Source organism: Simochromis diagramma, unplaced genomic scaffold (genome assembly GCF_900408965.1).
Source record: "Simochromis diagramma unplaced genomic scaffold, fSimDia1.1 OVJJ01000361.1, whole genome shotgun sequence".
NCBI classification, from domain to species: Eukaryota; Metazoa; Chordata; class Actinopteri; order Cichliformes; family Cichlidae; genus Simochromis; species Simochromis diagramma.
Window position 1 is genome coordinate 16,561,024 of NW_024386860.1, and position 18,642 is coordinate 16,579,665.

The 18,642-nt window shown below is 38.9% G+C and overlaps 1 protein-coding gene across 1 annotated transcript in view; it reads left to right on the forward strand.

Moving 5' to 3' along the window:
- sv2a (synaptic vesicle glycoprotein 2A) overlaps positions 1 to 17,506 on the forward strand; it is a 49,108-nt gene extending 31,602 nt beyond the window's left edge. Inside the window, exons 3-13 of the mRNA XM_040030819.1 lie at positions 1,140 to 1,320; positions 2,114 to 2,265; positions 2,460 to 2,593; positions 4,195 to 4,284; positions 4,790 to 4,897; positions 7,115 to 7,203; positions 8,509 to 8,673; positions 9,165 to 9,298; positions 11,967 to 12,173; positions 12,794 to 12,953; positions 13,379 to 17,506. Coding sequence (XP_039886753.1) covers positions 1,140 to 1,320; positions 2,114 to 2,265; positions 2,460 to 2,593; positions 4,195 to 4,284; positions 4,790 to 4,897; positions 7,115 to 7,203; positions 8,509 to 8,673; positions 9,165 to 9,298; positions 11,967 to 12,173; positions 12,794 to 12,953; positions 13,379 to 13,562 — 1,604 coding nt within the window. The 3' untranslated portion in view covers positions 13,563 to 17,506. The remainder of the gene's footprint in view (positions 1 to 1,139; positions 1,321 to 2,113; positions 2,266 to 2,459; positions 2,594 to 4,194; positions 4,285 to 4,789; positions 4,898 to 7,114; positions 7,204 to 8,508; positions 8,674 to 9,164; positions 9,299 to 11,966; positions 12,174 to 12,793; positions 12,954 to 13,378) is intronic.
- Positions 17,507 to 18,642: the final 1,136 nt, after the last annotated feature.

An 18,642-nucleotide genomic window follows, 5' to 3' on the forward strand; every position in this document is an offset into this window, starting at 1 on the left:
CAGCAGTTTGTTCCTGTTCTCTGGTTCCAGCCTTTGTCTAAGATTTTTTTATCAGCACTTTCATGTTTTGGAAGATTCTCACCTTTTTGGTGACCTCATTATTAAGCCCAGGTCTTTAATGCATGCTAGCTCATTCAACTTAGCCAGTGTTTCAGATGAGTATATATCCATGTATGTCACTAAAACTATTCAGTGTAATTATATAAACCTTATAGTTTCCAAAACACTAATATTTCATATTATGAATGTAATAAAGCTCTAGTTAAAGCTAATAATCATTTACCAACACCTCTAAAGTTCCTTTATTTGATCTGATTACAGATTATACCATATTTGAGCTTGAATATAAGCTCGGCATGGCCCATTTCCTAGGTTTGTGCTAACATCAGCTAATTGCCACCTGCATTTTGCTCCATGCTCCAGTTTTAGAGATTCATCTTTTGCCTGCTCACACTTTCTGAAATACACATCTGAAATATTGCAACAAGGAAACAAGGAAAAAAATGCTTAACTGTCTTTTGTGTGAAACCCAGCTCTCAGTTACAACCTGATTATACTATAATACTATAATACGTGTGTATTGTACTATAATACACATGGTCTTGATTAAATTTGAGAACCCCTTGAAACCACCTCCCTGTTTAAATCTCCTGTCTCTTCTCAGTCACTTACTGTTACTCAAACTAGTATTGTCCAGTAATCAGTCTCTCTGGTTCCTTTACTTTGCTGCTTTTTAAAAGAGAAATCCATTTATACAATTTAGGGATAGATCAGTGTTTCTTTTTTATTATACACATAGTGAAAGATGATATTTTGCATATATCACAAAATCTGTTGTGAATAAGATGTACGCCATGACCCTCTCTGCTATGAAGTATATGGTTTGGATGATTATATTGCATTAACTTGCTGTTTCATGCTTAATGCAAAATGCTTGAGTCCAGTGAGGCAGTCAGATGAGCTAATTTACTGGGCAGTGGAAGTTTAATGAAAGTGCAAGTGGAGGCTGGAAGTAATATCAATGAGTTTACTGATGAATAATAACTCATTATCTTGCCCTTTGTCTCTCTCCGTCTCATTATCTCTTCCCATGACGTTCTCTTCCATTACTCTTCCCTCTTAATCCCCCCTCCCTCCAGGTCTGATTGTGTACCTGGGGATGATGGTTGGGGCTTTTTTGTGGGGAGGCCTGGCCGACCGAATCGGGCGACGGCAGACCCTCCTCATCTCCCTCTCCATCAACAGTGTGTTTGCCTTCTTCTCGTCCTTCGTCCAGGGCTACAGCTCCTTCCTGTTGTGCCGCCTGATCTCTGGTGTGGGGTAAGGGGATAGATGAGTCACTCAGACACAGCTGCCAGAGCTGGAGATGAGGCAGTCACGACCCACTGTAGTACATCAGTCAAACTGATAAGCAGAGCAATGTCACGTGGCACAGAGCAGATTACATATGAAGTGGCTATATTTCATTAAAAGAAAAAAAAAAATAGTGTGCCCTTAGATACTGGTTGTATTTGGTGTTTGCTGTATCTCAGGTGAAGTGTTGAAAGGTACTTTTGGGCCTCCCATTTCCTCAGGTTTGGGCTTAGAAATGTCAACAGCTTCCATAACATGGTCCAAAGTCATTGACTAACAATGTGAACACTGACCTACTGCAACAAGCCAACCTGTCTGTAGTTTTACTTGCATGCAGCATCTTAAGGCTGTTGTAAAAGGATTTTAGTCAAAGCATTTTGTGCTCATTGCTGGTGGTTATAGCAGAATGCCAGCAGAATGACAGCCTGGATGAAATCATGCCCTTTCAGCTGGTTGTAAGAAATAATTCATAAATATTTTTCTGTTTTCATTTTTGGTGAAATCCATTAAAATGATTTGCTGTACATGCTATAGTTAAAAGACACAAACAGAATTAATATCTATATTACGAATCTTTAGAAATATTTGATTTAATATTAGCACACATGGAAGAAAGTATGTATATAATACCAAGATGGACAGTTCAATGACTTCTCAGTCAATCACTGATAAATAAAAAAATCACAAATGACTGAATCTTTTGTTATGGGAACAGATGCTACCTTTTCTAATTCGGTTACCTTCCGTTTTAACTCCACAGCATTGGTGGCTCCATCCCAATTGTGTTTTCCTATTACTCTGAGTTCCTCGCCCAAGAGAAGCGAGGAGAGCATCTGTCCTGGCTCTGCATGTTCTGGATGATTGGTGGCATCTACGCATCTGCCATGGCTTGGGCCATCATCCCACACTATGGTAAGAAAATGTACAGTATTTAAATATGAACATTCTAACCTTCGAGATTGTTTCCTCACGCACCAGTAGGCCAGTATCCATTCTAAGCTATGTAAATGCTAATTTTGTCTTTACATTTCTCTACGGTTTTTATTGCAAATGACAAATGCTGCAGTTCTGTCTCACGTCTCTTCTTGCTTCCTTTCCTCATGTAGGCTGGAGTTTCCAGATGGGCTCAGCCTACCAGTTCCATAGCTGGCGTGTCTTTGTGTTGGTGTGTGCCTTCCCCTCTGTGGCAGCCATCTCTGCCCTCACCACCATGCCTGAGAGCCCCCGCTTCTACCTTGAGGTCAGCCTGACAGCTCATACCCCACTTAGACCTTGTGGAAATATATTTTTGAATACATTTTGAATGCTTGAAAGTGCTGCTTATGCACTTTTCCAAAACATTTTGAATAACTTAATATGTACATATTTATCGTCCAGGAGAAATCTGAACATTGGAGATGCTGAAATATACATCAAAGATTCTGAATTCAGTTCAGTATGTTTTAAACACTGACACAGAAAAAAAACCTGATTTTTATTTAAAAATGCCCAATATATATATATATATATAAAAAAATCAGGCATGTTGTGAGTATTTTAGTACTAAACCACTTTTAGCTAATCATGTTAGCTGCTGGTTTATACCACCAGATGTTCTCACTTCTTGTATCTCCTTGTTTCTACATGTTTACTTATTTATTTTATTTTACACCTGCACTCACGTCCCACGCACTTTCATTCACGTCAGAATATCTCAGTTTAGTAAATGAAGCTGCAGCTGGTGGCAGACAAAGATAAAACACTGTAGAATCAACAACCTCTCATTTGGCATTTTGAAACATTTCCACGTGTACTGTGTGTGGTTTAGTCTCGATTTGGACCGAAATGTAGTCAGGCTTTCACATAAACATAACTGCTGTACTTACTGAAATTTAACGAAGAATAAGAATCAAATGGAGGGCAAGATTACAGGCAGAGAAATAAATGCAGAGGCAGCAGACTGAGATAAAATCCAAAGCAAAATGAAAAGGTCATAAAATACAAAACAAGACGCTGGGTGAGGAACATGAACTGACAACTGAAGACTCTGCACTATATATAACCTGCACATCCTTAATCATCCAGGTCATGGTATTCTGAAGGCTAGAAATAAAAGCAACTGAATTTCTTTTTGATTCGTGAAAATATTCAGTTTCTAATCCAAGAGGCCATCCGTGTCCACAGTGAAAGATCATCACTGAACAGAGGTGGTGGCTCACGACACCAGCTATCAGCTGCCCGTAACGCAGTCTCGAGATTCTTTGCGAGCCAATTGTGACCGACGTAACTTTAATAGCTCAAAGGATGTTGAAGTATGGCTGTGTTTCAGAAAGTAGCCACACCCCTGGCTCGCGTGAATCTCAGAACCACCTCCAAGAGCACGAAGGTTACATCTTTATCTGTTTAAGAAAAACAAAAACGTAATGCACATTGTTTAATAGTTGTATAAATATGCATTTATCTGAATGTGACTCTAAGTACTGCACAAGATTTCCTATATGCCCAGACCTAGTTCACAAACAGTAAATGAAAGATCTTGTGTTTGTCTAGGATTTTAAGTACTGAAGAAACCAAAAAGACGTCCAGTTGCCTTCAAATGGTTAAGAATAAACTAAGTTAAGATAATAACTTGAAAATGAGTGTCGCATCAAAATTTAAAATCTATTCATAATAAAACAAACAATGAACTAAAAAAAAACTAAACAAAAAAACTAAAACAAATAATCATCCATGATGGAAAGACAACAACACCAAATGAAAACTAACATAATAAATAAATAATAAAATATAAGCTGCGTTAATTTAACTGAAAATGGAAATGAAGGATCTGCTAAACATCTTTTTTTGTGCCCCTCCTAAAAGAATGGCAAACATGACGAGGCGTGGATGATTCTGAAGCAAGTTCACGACACCAACATGAGGGCCAAGGGTTACCCCGAGAGGGTCTTCTCTGTAAGTAACACTCAAGAATGTTAAGCTTCTTTCATGCTAACACTTTTGCATTAATGCAGAAAATAACATCATCATAATAGTTTGCAGTTTGTGGGCTTATAGAGTGCAGCAGGTTTAGAGCTCTGTGCTGCATAATTTTGCATATTAATGAGTTAAAACAGATGCTCTTTAAACTTCTGTAATCTCTTTATGCCTCAGGCTGTACAGTTCATATTAATAATTTAAATGAAAAATGGTGATTCAAAGATGCTTTATAATCTTTTCTTTGAGTAAAATTATTAAAACAACTGTCTGTTTTACAGATTGTGGTGTTACTGGTCAGCTGTTAGCCTCATAACATGGATACATTGTAATACTAACTGAACTTTAATGGAAAAATACATCATTTTATATGAAGTTGTGTGATTATTCTATGAAACTTTTTTAACAAAGAGATTTGTAAAGCACTCTCAAGAGGAGCACGATTAACAATCGTTAAACAGAACAATTAAATCATACCTCCCAGGTGACCACCATCAAAACAGTGAAGCAGATGGATGAGCTGGTAAACATGGGCGATGGTGCTGCCTGGCACGAGAAATGGAGGCTAAAGCTCACCACGCTCTTCCATCAGGTAAGAAAAAAACCCTGATTATTCTTTTTTAAAATCAATTTCTTACTTGATACATATTTAAATGAAAAAGAACGAGAATGAAAAGGAGAAAGGATTCAAACTACTTGTAGCTCAGGAGGTTGTCCATTAATTAGAAGGTCTGTTTTGATCCGTGGCTACTCCAGAACCGGGTGTAATGGATAAAGTGCCTGAAATGAATAGAATAAATAACTGAATGTTTCTGTAAATGGTCTCATGTGGTTTGTAGTGTAAAGTGTTCTGAGCAGTCAACAACACTAGAAAAGCAAAACACAATCCATTAACCTTGTTGCTCCAAATGGACAAGAAAATGTGCACAGCAAATTTGTGATGTCAGCGATACATTTACATACAGCTACTTTAACTTGAAAACAATCAGTGGATTTGAAAAATTTATAGTCTTTTGATAACACTTTTTGTTGCTTTACTTAGTCCTACGTCTGTGGAAACATAGACTGTGTATTAACCTCCTAAGACCTGCCGTTCACATATGTGGACATCACATTTTTTACATTCATTGGGCCCCAATATGCCCAAATATCAAAGAGAAATTAAAAATGCATGCCGTGGAAGAGTTCGGGTCTTAGGAGGTTAAAGATGGATCTAGTCTCCCACTGGTTTGTGTTGTCCTGGTCTGGAGGCTCAAACAGAACATTTTTTGCCATCGTTGCTTCGATCTTTTGAAACTGAGATGACTGAAGGTTAGGGATGGGCATTGATAAGATTTTCACGATTCCGATTCCATTTTCGATTCTGTTTAACGATTCGATTCTTTATCGATTCTCTTACCGATTCTTTTTAAAAAAGGAGAACACTAAGTTCGATTAGCTTAGAACTTCATTTTATATCTTCTCTTTGAACAAGATAGAAATTTAGGGGTAACATGGCCTTACAAACCCAACAGTGAGATCTTAAGAGATCCAGCCTACGGCTCTTCAATGGGTGTCACAGGGTCCCCAGGAAAAAAAATTGTAAATGTAAAATAATAAAATAAATATTCTTCTGTAGCAATAACAAAGTATAACATAAATTATTCAGTAGCAATTACACAAGAATATCCAGTAATGTCCCTGCCTACAATTAAACACATTCACTTACCTAAAATTGGGGGCATCTGCTGCGGCAAATGGGTGCAAGCCTTTTACCACAAACTTAGTCACTGCTCGGTGACATTCGTCTATCCTGGCCTGAAAGGAGACGCTACCGGTAGACTGCAGCGAGAACTGCCAGCATCTGAGCCAGACTCTGTCTCATCATGGTCACCTAAATGCACAGTGATGGCAGGTTTTGTGATAAGGCAGATCGCGCTAACATAACATGCACTGTTAGTTGATTATTTACCTGCCGCATTAACGGGAGAGGACGTGCAAACGTTACCGCTGCTGCTGGGTTGAGATTCACGAGTCCGGAGCGGAATTAAAAACACGACATTCATTTAAGGTCATCACGTGTTTTGTGAGCAAATGCTTTTGCATATTCGTAGTGTTTCCTCCCTTAAATGAAGTATCTACTTTGCAAGTATTGCAAGTTGCTCTGTTGTCATCCGTTCTCGTAAAGTATAACCAAACTTTTGAGCGTTTGAGCCGCTTATGCGCCATGTTTCCTGCCAGGTACATGACGCTCCGCAACGCGGTGACGTCATTCGGGGCGACTGGAATCGTTTGTAAGGGAATCATTTGTAAGGGAATCGTTTGTAAAAATGGCAAACAACTCCAAGGAATTGAAACAGTGGGAACCGGTTCTCAACAAGAACCGGTTTTCGATACCCATCCCTACTGAAGGTTGTGTCTGAGAAGCCAAGAGCCACAGAATCAAATGGCAGCATCTTGTTTTCTGTGACGATCAGAACTCCACTGACAGGCTTTGAGTTGGCTTCACTTGTTAAAATGGACCTGGTCTTGATCTGAAGGAATTGTAACTAAAAAGAAGATATATTAAAAATCTCACCAAGGCTCTGTTTATCTTGTCAGATCTTATTGTGTGTTTAGTGACTCTGTGTGTTTGTGTTCTCCCTTTTCGGTCTTTGTTTACACTAAAACTGGAAAGGGATTCTGGGAGATGCTTTTTATTTCTCACAGTTGGTGAAAAGAACCCTGTTTTCAGAAATGTCTGAAGTCTATTGACTTTTTAGCTGAGTGTACTTTACATTTATTACTTTCTCTTTGCACATCTCTTGTGTCTGTCTGTGTGTTTCTTCAGGTTTGGAGTAATTTCCAGACCATTTTCTCTCCCGAGTACCGGCGCACCACCTACATGATGATGGCTGTGTGGTTCTCTATGTCCTTCAGGTAGGATCAGGTGTATTAACTAATGCAGGATTTTCTGTGTTGCATAGTGAAATCTGTTTATTTGTCTAAACTAAAAAGAGCAGATGGCTGTTGATCACAGCGGCTTTGTGTTTGTTTATCAGGAGTCAGTTGGCTGTTGGTGATTTAAATGTAAAGGCCAACATTATCTCCTGGTCTAGCTGGCCACGGCAGGTTCATAATTATGATAGTTGGTGAAAGCAGGAATTTATCAGTGAGTATAAAACAAAAAGGGGCTTGAAGCAGGATCTGCGAATGGATGCAATCACTTTCATGTCATTTAGTGTCAGCAGTGCTGCTGAATCACTCAAATGGCTCTTTTTGTAGCTGAGAATGAAAAAGCAGAATCAAATAGAGATTCACCCTGAACCCATGACCCCTCCCACAGGGTTATGCTGTTTTGTTGGCATGATCACTACAAATAAATACGAACAAAGTCTTGGGCGATCACATTTATTCTGTGATCATCATTTCTATCCTGATGGAATCTGTTCCAGGATGACAGCACTGCTTTCTGCAGGGTCCAAAGAGTTATTCATGGTGTCTCTCTCATGGCCATCTTGGTGTTCATCATGTTACTGTTGCTCCACAGTCATCGTTACATCTGAAGAATCATGCGTCTGTGATGCCATTGCAGCCTGGCCACTATACCAAAGCACAGCTTGCCCTATTTCACAAAAATATTCATGTATTAAATAATCTTTAACACACATCCTAAAAATGTGATTGTCCTCAGGCACCACTTACCACGTTGCGGAAGGTGCAATAAAATATTATGCCTTATTTAAAATAATGTGAATCATGTGCTGCAATCTTTATAACGATCCACAAAATAATAAATTGATGTGAATTTATTTTAACGTTCAAGGGCATGTAAGACAATAAATTTTCACCAGTGAACCTTTACCAAGCCTGGTAAACAGGTTCAGTTTGATACAGTAGTTTGCTAAAGCAAAACATAACATTACTTGGATTTATCTAACATTTATTTCAGTTAGTGCCAATATATTATGTATATAACTCTAATCAAATTTCCCTGGACGTTATATTCTATTGTTCCTGAGCAAAAGTACACAACATTATGTTTAATTAAAGGCTTAATCGAAGGCTTAATTACCTCGAGCTCTCTCCAACAGAGCGCTGAACAACTTGCAAATTCATATTATGTAGATGGTAAAAAAGAAATGACACTTATGTATAACCATAAAGCGTCACTGGCTCTTTTTTCCCTTTTCTCTTAGAGGTAAATTGATCTTTTCTGTGAGAGAATTTTTCTTTGTCTTCCAGCTACTATGGTTTGACGGTGTGGTTCCCCGACATGATCAAATACCTGCAGAAGCAGGAGTACTCCTCGCGCACCAAGGTTTTTGTCAAGGAGAAGGTAGAACACGTCACCTTTAACTTCACCCTGGAAAACCAGGTTCACCGTCAAGGAGAGTACTTTAACGACAAGTGAGTTGTCTTTTACTCCTCATTAGTGTTTGCGTTTTGAATGACAGCGAATCCTTTGGAATTGGGCTTCATGTCAGTCAGATGCCTTTTGGTCCAACGCTTAATGAATGAATTCATTCAGACAGAACTAGCTTGTGGTGGACGGCAACAAATGAGATGCAAATATAAATGAGGCTTCGAAATGTTTTATTCTAAACACTGGTTTGATTGCATGAAAGCCCTGGGGACTTTTTCATGTTCAACTAGCCTGTCTTTGATGTTTCCTTTGACCTTGCCTTTTCAGCCTGAACTCTGCATGTGATTTCAGATGTTACAAATTTACAGCATTATGCTAATGCCATATCTGACACTCTTGTGATAAATCACTTGTTTCTCTGTCTCTTTGCATCTTCCTTTGTCTCTGTCTGCTCTCCACCTCCGTGCTGCACCTGTTCATTTTCTCCATGCCTCCATTCCTTAATTCCACTGTTCCTCCATGTGTTCGCTTGCAGGTTTATGAACCTGAAAATGAAGTCTATGGTTTTTGAGGATTCCCTCTTTGAGGAGTGTTACTTTGAGGACATCACCTCCACCAACACCTTCTTCAAGAACTGCACCTTCATTGCCACCCTTTTCTACAACACTGGTAGGGAACACACATACAAACACTCGCAGGTGTTTTATAATAGGAAAATATGGTCTTGTATAAGTAAAACCTTTAAATTAGAAGCTTTTATGTGTGTTTCAGCAGGCCCTGAAAAAAATGCAGAATAAATTATATATGGAGATTTATGGTAAAAATGTAATGCTGCTGTTGCTCTGTGCCCCTGTTCTTTCTTTGCTATTTATAGACCTTTCAGAGGTCTCTTTATAAATAACTTCCTTGTTAGTTCTACTGGCTCAGTTTCACTCCTGTGTTTTCTGTTGAAAAGTGACAGTTTGTTGCTACTGTCTAGTAAATACATAGTTGCCGGTGAGTTCTGTGCGCTCTGTGCGTTCCCTGAGCAGTTTGGCTCTGTTTGTCAGACTGCTAAATTGCTTCCTTATTCACCTTCACAGAATGACTGGATCTATACTGAACTGAGTATTCTGGAGCTGCAAAATCCCCTTACACACCGGGGGATTGTTATATTAATGTTATTCTTTCCTCACTGAAAAAGACAAATGATACCACATGTGGAAATCTATATCACACAGTTTCAGATTCAGCAGCTGTGTCCACACATGCAAACACCGCCCTGGTCTCGCTTTGTTGGTTATTTGCAGTCTTTACACAAGTCAAGCGATCACTCAGCTGTGCTATCACTGCTGGCCAGGAGTTCCTTGTTATAATGGAAATTAGAAACTTGTTTGCTTATTAAGGATTAAGGTCTCTTTGGGTTTTCTATGCAGAACTTGAGACTTTAGTGCTAGTTGCCACGGTGCACCTTATTTTTACACTGCAGAATGACGAGGAAATAACACATGAAAAATGCAGCTGGGCTGTACCTCATCTTAGTCTTTGAATGTACAGATCTACAGGTTTAAAAAAGGCTCAACTTTGCACACTTTCATTTTCTAAGGTCTGACATATCAGGAAATCGTTTTAGAATAATAATTGTAACATATGGCTGCATGTACCGTATCTGCGTGAGTCAATCTGAATGAAGCTTAGCATAAATATCGTCACATTTTCAGAGATGATTAACATCTTTATATTTTAAAAAACATCTAATACAATCCCAGTTCTTTTGCACCCAGGTGTTTAATATTCATCTTACATTCTCCATTTGCGTTTGTGTCGCATGTCATGTTCAATGTACGTTGCCTATCATCAAAATTTGGATACGCAACAGAATTTTGTTTGATTCACCTCTGAACACAGACTGAAGAATTGGAAAAGGCACCACAGTCTTGTTTGATGCAGCTTACGAGACTCAGCAAAGCTAGCTATGTTACTGTGTGTAACAGATGGCTGTAGAGACGCATTTTTATACCTGAATCCTGAAGCTCAGCAGAGCCCAAGAGAAGACGTCACCTCTTCAGTTGACAGGAATGATTTTGTGAATGCAAATTTAAAGATTCCTCCAAGTCGTGCTTGTTCTGCGGACTCTGCCCCTCCTGTCTTATTGTCTTATTTTGGCTTTAACAATGTTAATTAGACTAGAACAATTCGTTTCCAACTATCCTAATTAGAGTCAAGGGACTGATTAGAATTGATATTAATTATGCTGAAACTTAATTCAGCTGGACTAATTTAATTCCACTATAACTAAATTAAATCTGGTTATTCTTTCTAAAGTAGGTTGGAAAGTAACAAATAATGGTAAGGGATCATGAATTCTAAAATGAAATTCATCTATCTTTACCATAAACTCTAAAAAAAAAAAAAAAAAATATATATATATATATATATATATATATATATGTAAAAAACACAAAGGCAATAAAACGCCAAAACAATAAATCAATCTGCCCTCAATTATGCCTCTTTGGTAGAAATAATAGTTTTGTTGATGAAACATCTCCCCTCCTGCCCTGTCGCATTCATCATCTTCCTCTCTACTTTGCTGCTTGCATGATATTAAGTTGTTAATTGTTTAACCTAACACTTTCAGTAGTTGTTTCACATTTAAAGGCTCCAGCATGAGATGTCATGAATGTTTAACTTTCACAGTGTTTGACTGTGCCCATAAAAATGAAGTGGGGTCGACATTAAATGGAGAAAAGTCCATAACAATCAGCTCTCAGTTGTCTTCTTTTAGGTTTATTTGGGCTCAGCGTCATGCTTCAGTATGGCTCCATGTGTCCAGCTCCAGGGTAGCAAAATACCCCCAGAATGTGGATTTGAGCTACTGCAGTTTAATTTTCTTTCTCCTTTTCATTTCCTCACATTCATCCTTCGGTTGCTTCCATTATTCTCCACTTGGCAGTGAATGATAGATGATTTTCCCTTCTGGGAAATATTTTGGAATTGCTGCTCATCCTATAGGTTCATTACTAGAGAGCTTAATTTTGACAGGACCTGCTCATTGTAATCTTGTGTTCTTTATTTCGTAAATTCAGCACCAAAGCAGCTTTTTTATGCTGCTTAGTGAATACAACTTGTGTGAATTTTCTGATCGACAGATTTTCTGTGACCCCTCTGTGGTCCAAGAGTAATATTTGATCTTGCAAATGTTGTCCTCTTAGTATCATTCACTGAGTGTTAATAAAGTGTCTTGCTTTGTCCACCTGACAGCAGTTTACTGACCAGTTCTTTGAACCTCTCACTCTTTCTGTCTCCTCTCCTGCTATCCTGAACATCGCTCCTTATCCCCTCTTTCTCCTCACAGATCTTTTCAAGTACAGGTTGATCAACTGTAAGCTCATCAACAGCACTTTCCTGCACAACAAAGAGGGCTGCCTGCTCAGTGACATAAGCGATGAAAATAATGCCTACATGGTCTACTTTGTCAGTTTCCTGGGTACCTTGGCTGTGTTGCCAGGCAACATCGTCTCTGCGCTGCTCATGGACAAGATCGGACGGTTGAGGATGCTTGGTATGGGCCATGTTACGCAGCGGTGCTTGAATCGGAAGTTAGGCCTGCTTTGATCCAATTCATTTTTAAATATAAATACAGCACACGTTTAAATATAACTCCCTCTGCACTGTAAATCACTTGTTTTAAAGAACTTTTATCAGCTGCTGCCTGAAAAGACAACTTTCCTGTGGAAGATTACTTCTTTTGCCGTGTGGTGCTAAAAGAGCCAACAAGCAGCACTGTCCAGGTTGTGAAAAAAGAAATCCACAAACCTTATTATGTGTAGTTTTCCTACATTAACCTGCTCATGATAAGATTTCTGGATGCCATCTAGTTCCATTCAAGGGCAACTCATCCAAAAGCAATATAGATGGAACAATGGAACAATTTTGTTTGGTCTGGAAACGTATCCTATTGGTCAGAATGAGAAATTATAGCTATAGATTTAGATAAGAAAAAGAAATATAGAGGGAGATAAAGAGAGATCATTTTATTTTATCTGTTTAATAAGTGTTCTGTGGAATAGAGATTTATGTGCAAAGGTGCAAAATGATTTGATCCTCAGTCATTTTCAGCTGAGTTATGCAGGAATCCCATCAGTTCTTCTGACATCATTCTTTCCCCCTCTTTATCCACAGCGGGCTCCAGCGTGATATCTTGCATCAGCTGTTTCTTCCTTTCTTTTGGCAACAGCGAATCAGCTATGATTGCCCTGCTCTGCCTGTTTGGAGGAATTAGCATCGCCTCCTGGAATTCCCTGGACGTGCTGACCGTCGAGCTCTATCCCTCTGACAAGAGGTAGGTAATCCAGGCAAGCCCAGAAATCTCCCTGACACCATAAAGGCTGTGACGTGTTAAATTATGTCATAACAGATGCCCCTTTATGATTGGTTGGCTTGCAGGGATGGATGACATTGTGGGATTCTGGGTTTTCTTGATTCCAAATAATAGTTTTAAAAGGAGCTTCTCTGGGTTCCACTTTATATTTATAACTTGTAGTATAATATATATATATATATTGAAAGTAATATAAAGTAAGAGCACCTGTGTTGTCAGACTCATCAAAGAGGAGCACTACCTTTAGTAGCGTGCCAAACGCTGTTGATTTTTAGGAGCTCTAGCACCACCCTGTGGTAACTCAAGCAACTGTTTTCTCTGCTGGTTTACTTTAAACATGCTCAGGCACCGAAGTGACTCTGTGCTTCTTATCTTTCTTTTCTCAGAACCACAGCATTTGGCTTCCTCAACGCCCTCTGTAAATTAGCGGCGGTGTTAGGCATAAGCATCTTCACTTCGTTCGTTGGCATAACCAAGGCTGTACCCATCCTGTTTGCCTCAGGTGCACTGGCAGCAGGCAGTTTTCTGGCCCTCAAACTACCTGAGACGCGGGGCCAGGTGCTGCAATAATGTGGCACCAACAACTTTCCAGAGGGCAGAAGAGTTTTTGCCACACTGTGAACGAATAGCTCAAGAGCCCTCCAAATCCTGCACTCTAACCTCTCCCCATCTACAAGAGTAAATTGTAATGCAGGTAAATATTAGTAATTATTTGATTGGTACAACTCCATTCCACAAAGAGCTGTAAAAAAGAAAACTCTAAAGTAAAATCTGCTGCCTGTGCCTCATTGTTACTCTAAATTGGAAAAGATGAAAACACCAGAAACATAGTTAATGACATATTTAGTTATTAGAGTCTGTCTCCCACACTGTAAATACATTCCTCTGGGGTTGGAGGTCAGGGATGGGGACTCTTGATGATGAGCCATGCAAATAGACTCATAGAAATGACCACTAGCCATTGTTGCAGAATTCTCTGTAGTCACCTCCATTCTTCCGAGCAAATCCAACTCACCTTTCCAGTCTTGAGTGCTTTACCATTGTTGGACACTGACTCAAAAATGCAACATTTTCTGCCTTGATTTGAAGCATTTTTGACTTTGCGAGGTAAAACCAAGACACTCTTCTCTTGGCTTCCTCCTTAACAAAGATCTGTCGTCATTCTTTATCTCCTGAGGTCTTGTGTTGGTGTACAGACTAACTGCCATTTTTTTAGATTATAGAACATTCCAGGTTTGCTTTTGTTGCGATAAGGAGCTCCATTGAGCTCCTCTCTCCCTTTATTGCATTGCATAGTGAAACACCGCTCACCTCCAAGCAGCCATAAGATCATACATACACATTTCCCACTCAAAGGGAAAACTGCATTCTACCATGAAACCCATTTAAATCACAAAGGTGAAGATATCTGTTGAAATGTACATGTAAAGCACAACCACTTGTCAGTGTGAGTGCCCCTAACATTTTCCTGACTTGAAGAAAATGTTTAGAATCTCACACTCAATCATCGTTTCCAGCCACTCTGTATATCCCTTTGTGAGAAATGCCTTTTTAGTACTCTTTCTCCCAGACTTACAGTATGTTTGTCTCTTGTATGCTTTGGAGGGTGTTCTGCATGTCACAACGTATGTATGTAACGTTATGAAAACTGAGAGTACAACATGTAAGCAGCACATGTTGCATCTGCCCATCAATTACTCTGAATTAAGTTGTATTTTGATATTTTTTATCCATAAAAGACAGCACAGTGCTTTTATTCTGATGTAGGGATCCAATACTTCTGAACTGTTCTTAAAGCACATGCCACAGATTTAATCTGGTTATTACAAATGAAAAAAAAGAAGAAGATAATAGAAAGTTTTTTAAATGTTACCCCACAAGCTAATGTTTTAGATGCAGCCATAGATTGTGTTAGATGTGTAAGCTGACCTAAATACCTTTATCTGTTTGAGCTGAATGGTTTCATTAATGTGAGTGTGCTTCTTGGTGCAATATTGAACCTCTGTGCAATATTGAATATTTTGTTTTTATTTATTTATTTTGTCTTCTACCATTTCACAAATGCAACTTTGATTTGTGGATGGATGTGGAGTAACCTATCTAATATACAGTAGATAACTAACACGGCACGATAACATACAGTACTGGACATGATTAAAGGACAGTTCAAACCAAATCAGATTTGCATGTTTTTTTCACCCAAACTCCACAAACCTCGATTTGAATAACGTTACACATAAATAATTTTCTCTCCATTGTCTCCACCTCCCCACCAAAAGAAGTTTGCAGCGAGCTAACATGGCAGCAGTATTTACATCCTGTCACTCTGTCATTTGCACATCATGAGCTTCTCGTCATGTGTAGATGAAGAGCGATGCTGAGTAATACCACTGGCTGGTGTAGTTCAATAGAAAAACCAAACCAAACAAAAGAAACAGGAAAATATTGCAACATCTCATTTGTAAGCCTGTCGTGGACCACAGTCAGCAGCTTTAACCTGGACACGCCCAGGGTTCCAGCACAGTCCTCTGTAGGTTTGAGAGCCTACAGGTGTGAGGCAGAAACACTAACCACTGAGCCACTGTGCTGCCACCTGAAAATATTGAGTAGCTAGGTCATGATTTCTGTAAAGATGCTATTGTTGATTTTTGGGCACTTGGTGCACGCCAACGCAAGTGTCATCTGATTCTCTTAGATTCAGGAGAGGGAACGATGCTTTCCACAGCTTACACCGAAGCAAGGTGGAACAATAGCACTTTAAGTCAGAGAACAAAAAAACTGTCCCTTAATCTGTCTTTTGCTCTTGAAACAAGAAAAAATACAGTTCAACAGTTGGAGAGTAAATATTTGAGCTGTTGTAAAGTACTTCAGGCAAAGTAAAGGACATGTGATCGCACGAGAGTTATTCATCTTAATTGTTCTTATTTTGGGGCTTGTATGTTCTTTAGGCCTGTTACAGGATTTACTGCATTTCAAGGGGATTGTTATGCTGATGAGAGTGTGAATTTTGGACATTGTGTTTAAGTCTGCTGTATGGTTGAAAGGTATCCAGATATAACATGAAATTCATCATAGAGAACTCACTGCCAAGGGCTGACTGTCATAAATTCCACACATACAACAGCACAGAAAATATTGCCACATTCCCCTGATCCGCAAAATGATTATGATGTGTTCACATTTGCAATGTTTAAGAAAAACAATCATCGACATGCCAGATTAACAAGAATACAATCCTTTTCTCCAGACTGCCATTTTCTTAGGATAGCAGCCATACGTAGACTCGAGACAGTCGAAAACAACAGACAAACCATTGCACTAAGTGAACACTGTCATAAAGGCACAGTGGAGAATCCCTCGATTCCTTCTCGACACATCTGGATGCGGCCTTGCTAGAAAGTGAAGTGAAAGACAAGGTTTAGCAAGAGCACAATGACCAAAATCTACCAAATGACAATTTTGTAGTTGTGAACATGAGGTGCTCATGCAAACCCCCCCTCCACCAGGACAGTGACCTGCCCTTTATACATTTTCCCGTCTCACTCTGATCCAAATCTGACATCGGACCCCTCATCTATGAGTGTGCCATGAGACCACCTCTCATTAATTATTGCCAAATATTTCCTATGCCCTGAGTTTACATATGATACCATTAATTCTCTGTTATACATATGAAGATATGTAAATACAAATAACTAATGTAACTAATAAGATAAGCCTTTCAAACCAATGTTGCAGTCAGTCTTTGCCACCCGTCACATGAAACAAGAACATCTGGACTTTTCATCTTTTCACGACTCTTAACAAATCTGACTTTAAGGGTTCAGATGTTCTTGTTGGAAATCTGCAACAAATAACATCTTTAGAAGCCCAAACGGCCAGCGAGCCTGAAAATAAAATTAGCCAGATCCTCCCTTAAGAGCACACTGATACACAAACGCACATTCACAGCATAAATATAAATGCCAAGCGTTAGCAGTTCAATTCTCTGTATATCGTCCTGTATCACCCATGAAATTAAGAGCAAGGATGTCAAGATAATCGTTGTATTTGTTTAGCATGGTACACTGTCAAGACGCTAACATGTCTCGGTGACTCGGTTCACGTCAAGATTGTCTCTTGTAGATACATATCCTAGCTTATGTTACAGGGTTTTTTCTATAATTAACGTGTGGCCTGAGCAACAGTCAATTGTGAGTGCAAAAAGTTATCAAAGCAATAAGTGTTTGGATATTTGTCTTTTATTCTCTCCTTTGAAGTTATTGGGAATCGGAGCACATTAGCTATACGCTGGCCTTGTCCACGGAAATGCTGGTTGTTGGCTCAATAATGACACAGAAATAAACAGCTGACATTTGTGTGTACTCTCTGAAGCTACCCTAAGTCTTGACGCCTTTGTCAATAAAATTGCATTGCCATTAATTAAATGTAAGGAAGAATTTATCACCCTTGTCACTGTACTGTGCTGTAGAAACTGTAGTTGATTGTAAGTTTAGAAACTGTGGTATCATAAATATTAAAAAACAAAAAGCTGTAAAAAAAAAAAAAAAAAAAGCAGTGTAAATGAACAATACTGTATGTTGTCTTTGATTTTATGTATTTTGTAAATGAGAATGAAACACAAGTAAATACATCAATGTTAAATACCAGTTATAAATCATAATTAGAGTAAATATGGCGGCATCATTTCTGTTTAAAGGTGTGTGAGATTTTTTTTTCTTATATTTTCTCATTGTTGATTTTTGGGTTTACATTTTTCTGTGACCCTTTGGAATCACAATGGATAACAAAGAATCATGATGAATAAACAAATTAAAAGAATTATTTTGTTTTTTATATTACCATTGAGTATAATGGGATATTCACTCACCCTAGGTACTATTGTTCATCCACTCATTGCCACAAATATCTAATAGACCAATCAGATGGCAGCGAATGAAAGTATGTAGACAAGATGACCTGCTGAATTTCAGGCTGAACATCAGAATGGGGAAGAAAGGTAAGTGACACTTACTTAATACAGCTGTTGGTTGTCAGACAGGCTGTCTGAGTGTCTCAGAAACTGATTGTCTACTGGGATTTTCCCCGTCACAGCCATCTCTAGGATTTACAGACAAAGGTCAAAAGAAGAGAAAAATACCCAGTGAGCAGCAGTTCTTTGGTCAGACAGGAATGGTCGGAATGCTGTGAGGTGATAAGAAGGGCAGAATAACTCAGATTACTACTTGTTAAAAGCAAACTATGCAGAGAGCATCTCTAAACACACAATACATTGTACCTGGAAGCAGATGTGCTACAGCAGCAGCAGAAGACGACACTGGGTTTCATTCCTGCCAAACCAGCTAAGACCAGGAACCTGAGACTGTTGAAAAAACAAACAAAAAAACCTCAAAAACATTGCTTGGTCTGATGAGCCTCAGTTTCTACTGCAACATTTCGGATGGCATTATGGACTGATGATTTCACCTTGTATTTCCTTCAGCGTGTGTCAGAATTTAGAGTAAACAATATAAAAGCATTGATTCACCCTGTTCCATGTGGTAGGACAGGAGATTCAAATCATGGATGAAGAGAGTGACAACTCTGCAGCAACTGTGTGATACTGTCAGGTCAATATACATCTGAATCTTGGAGGAATGTTTCCACACAT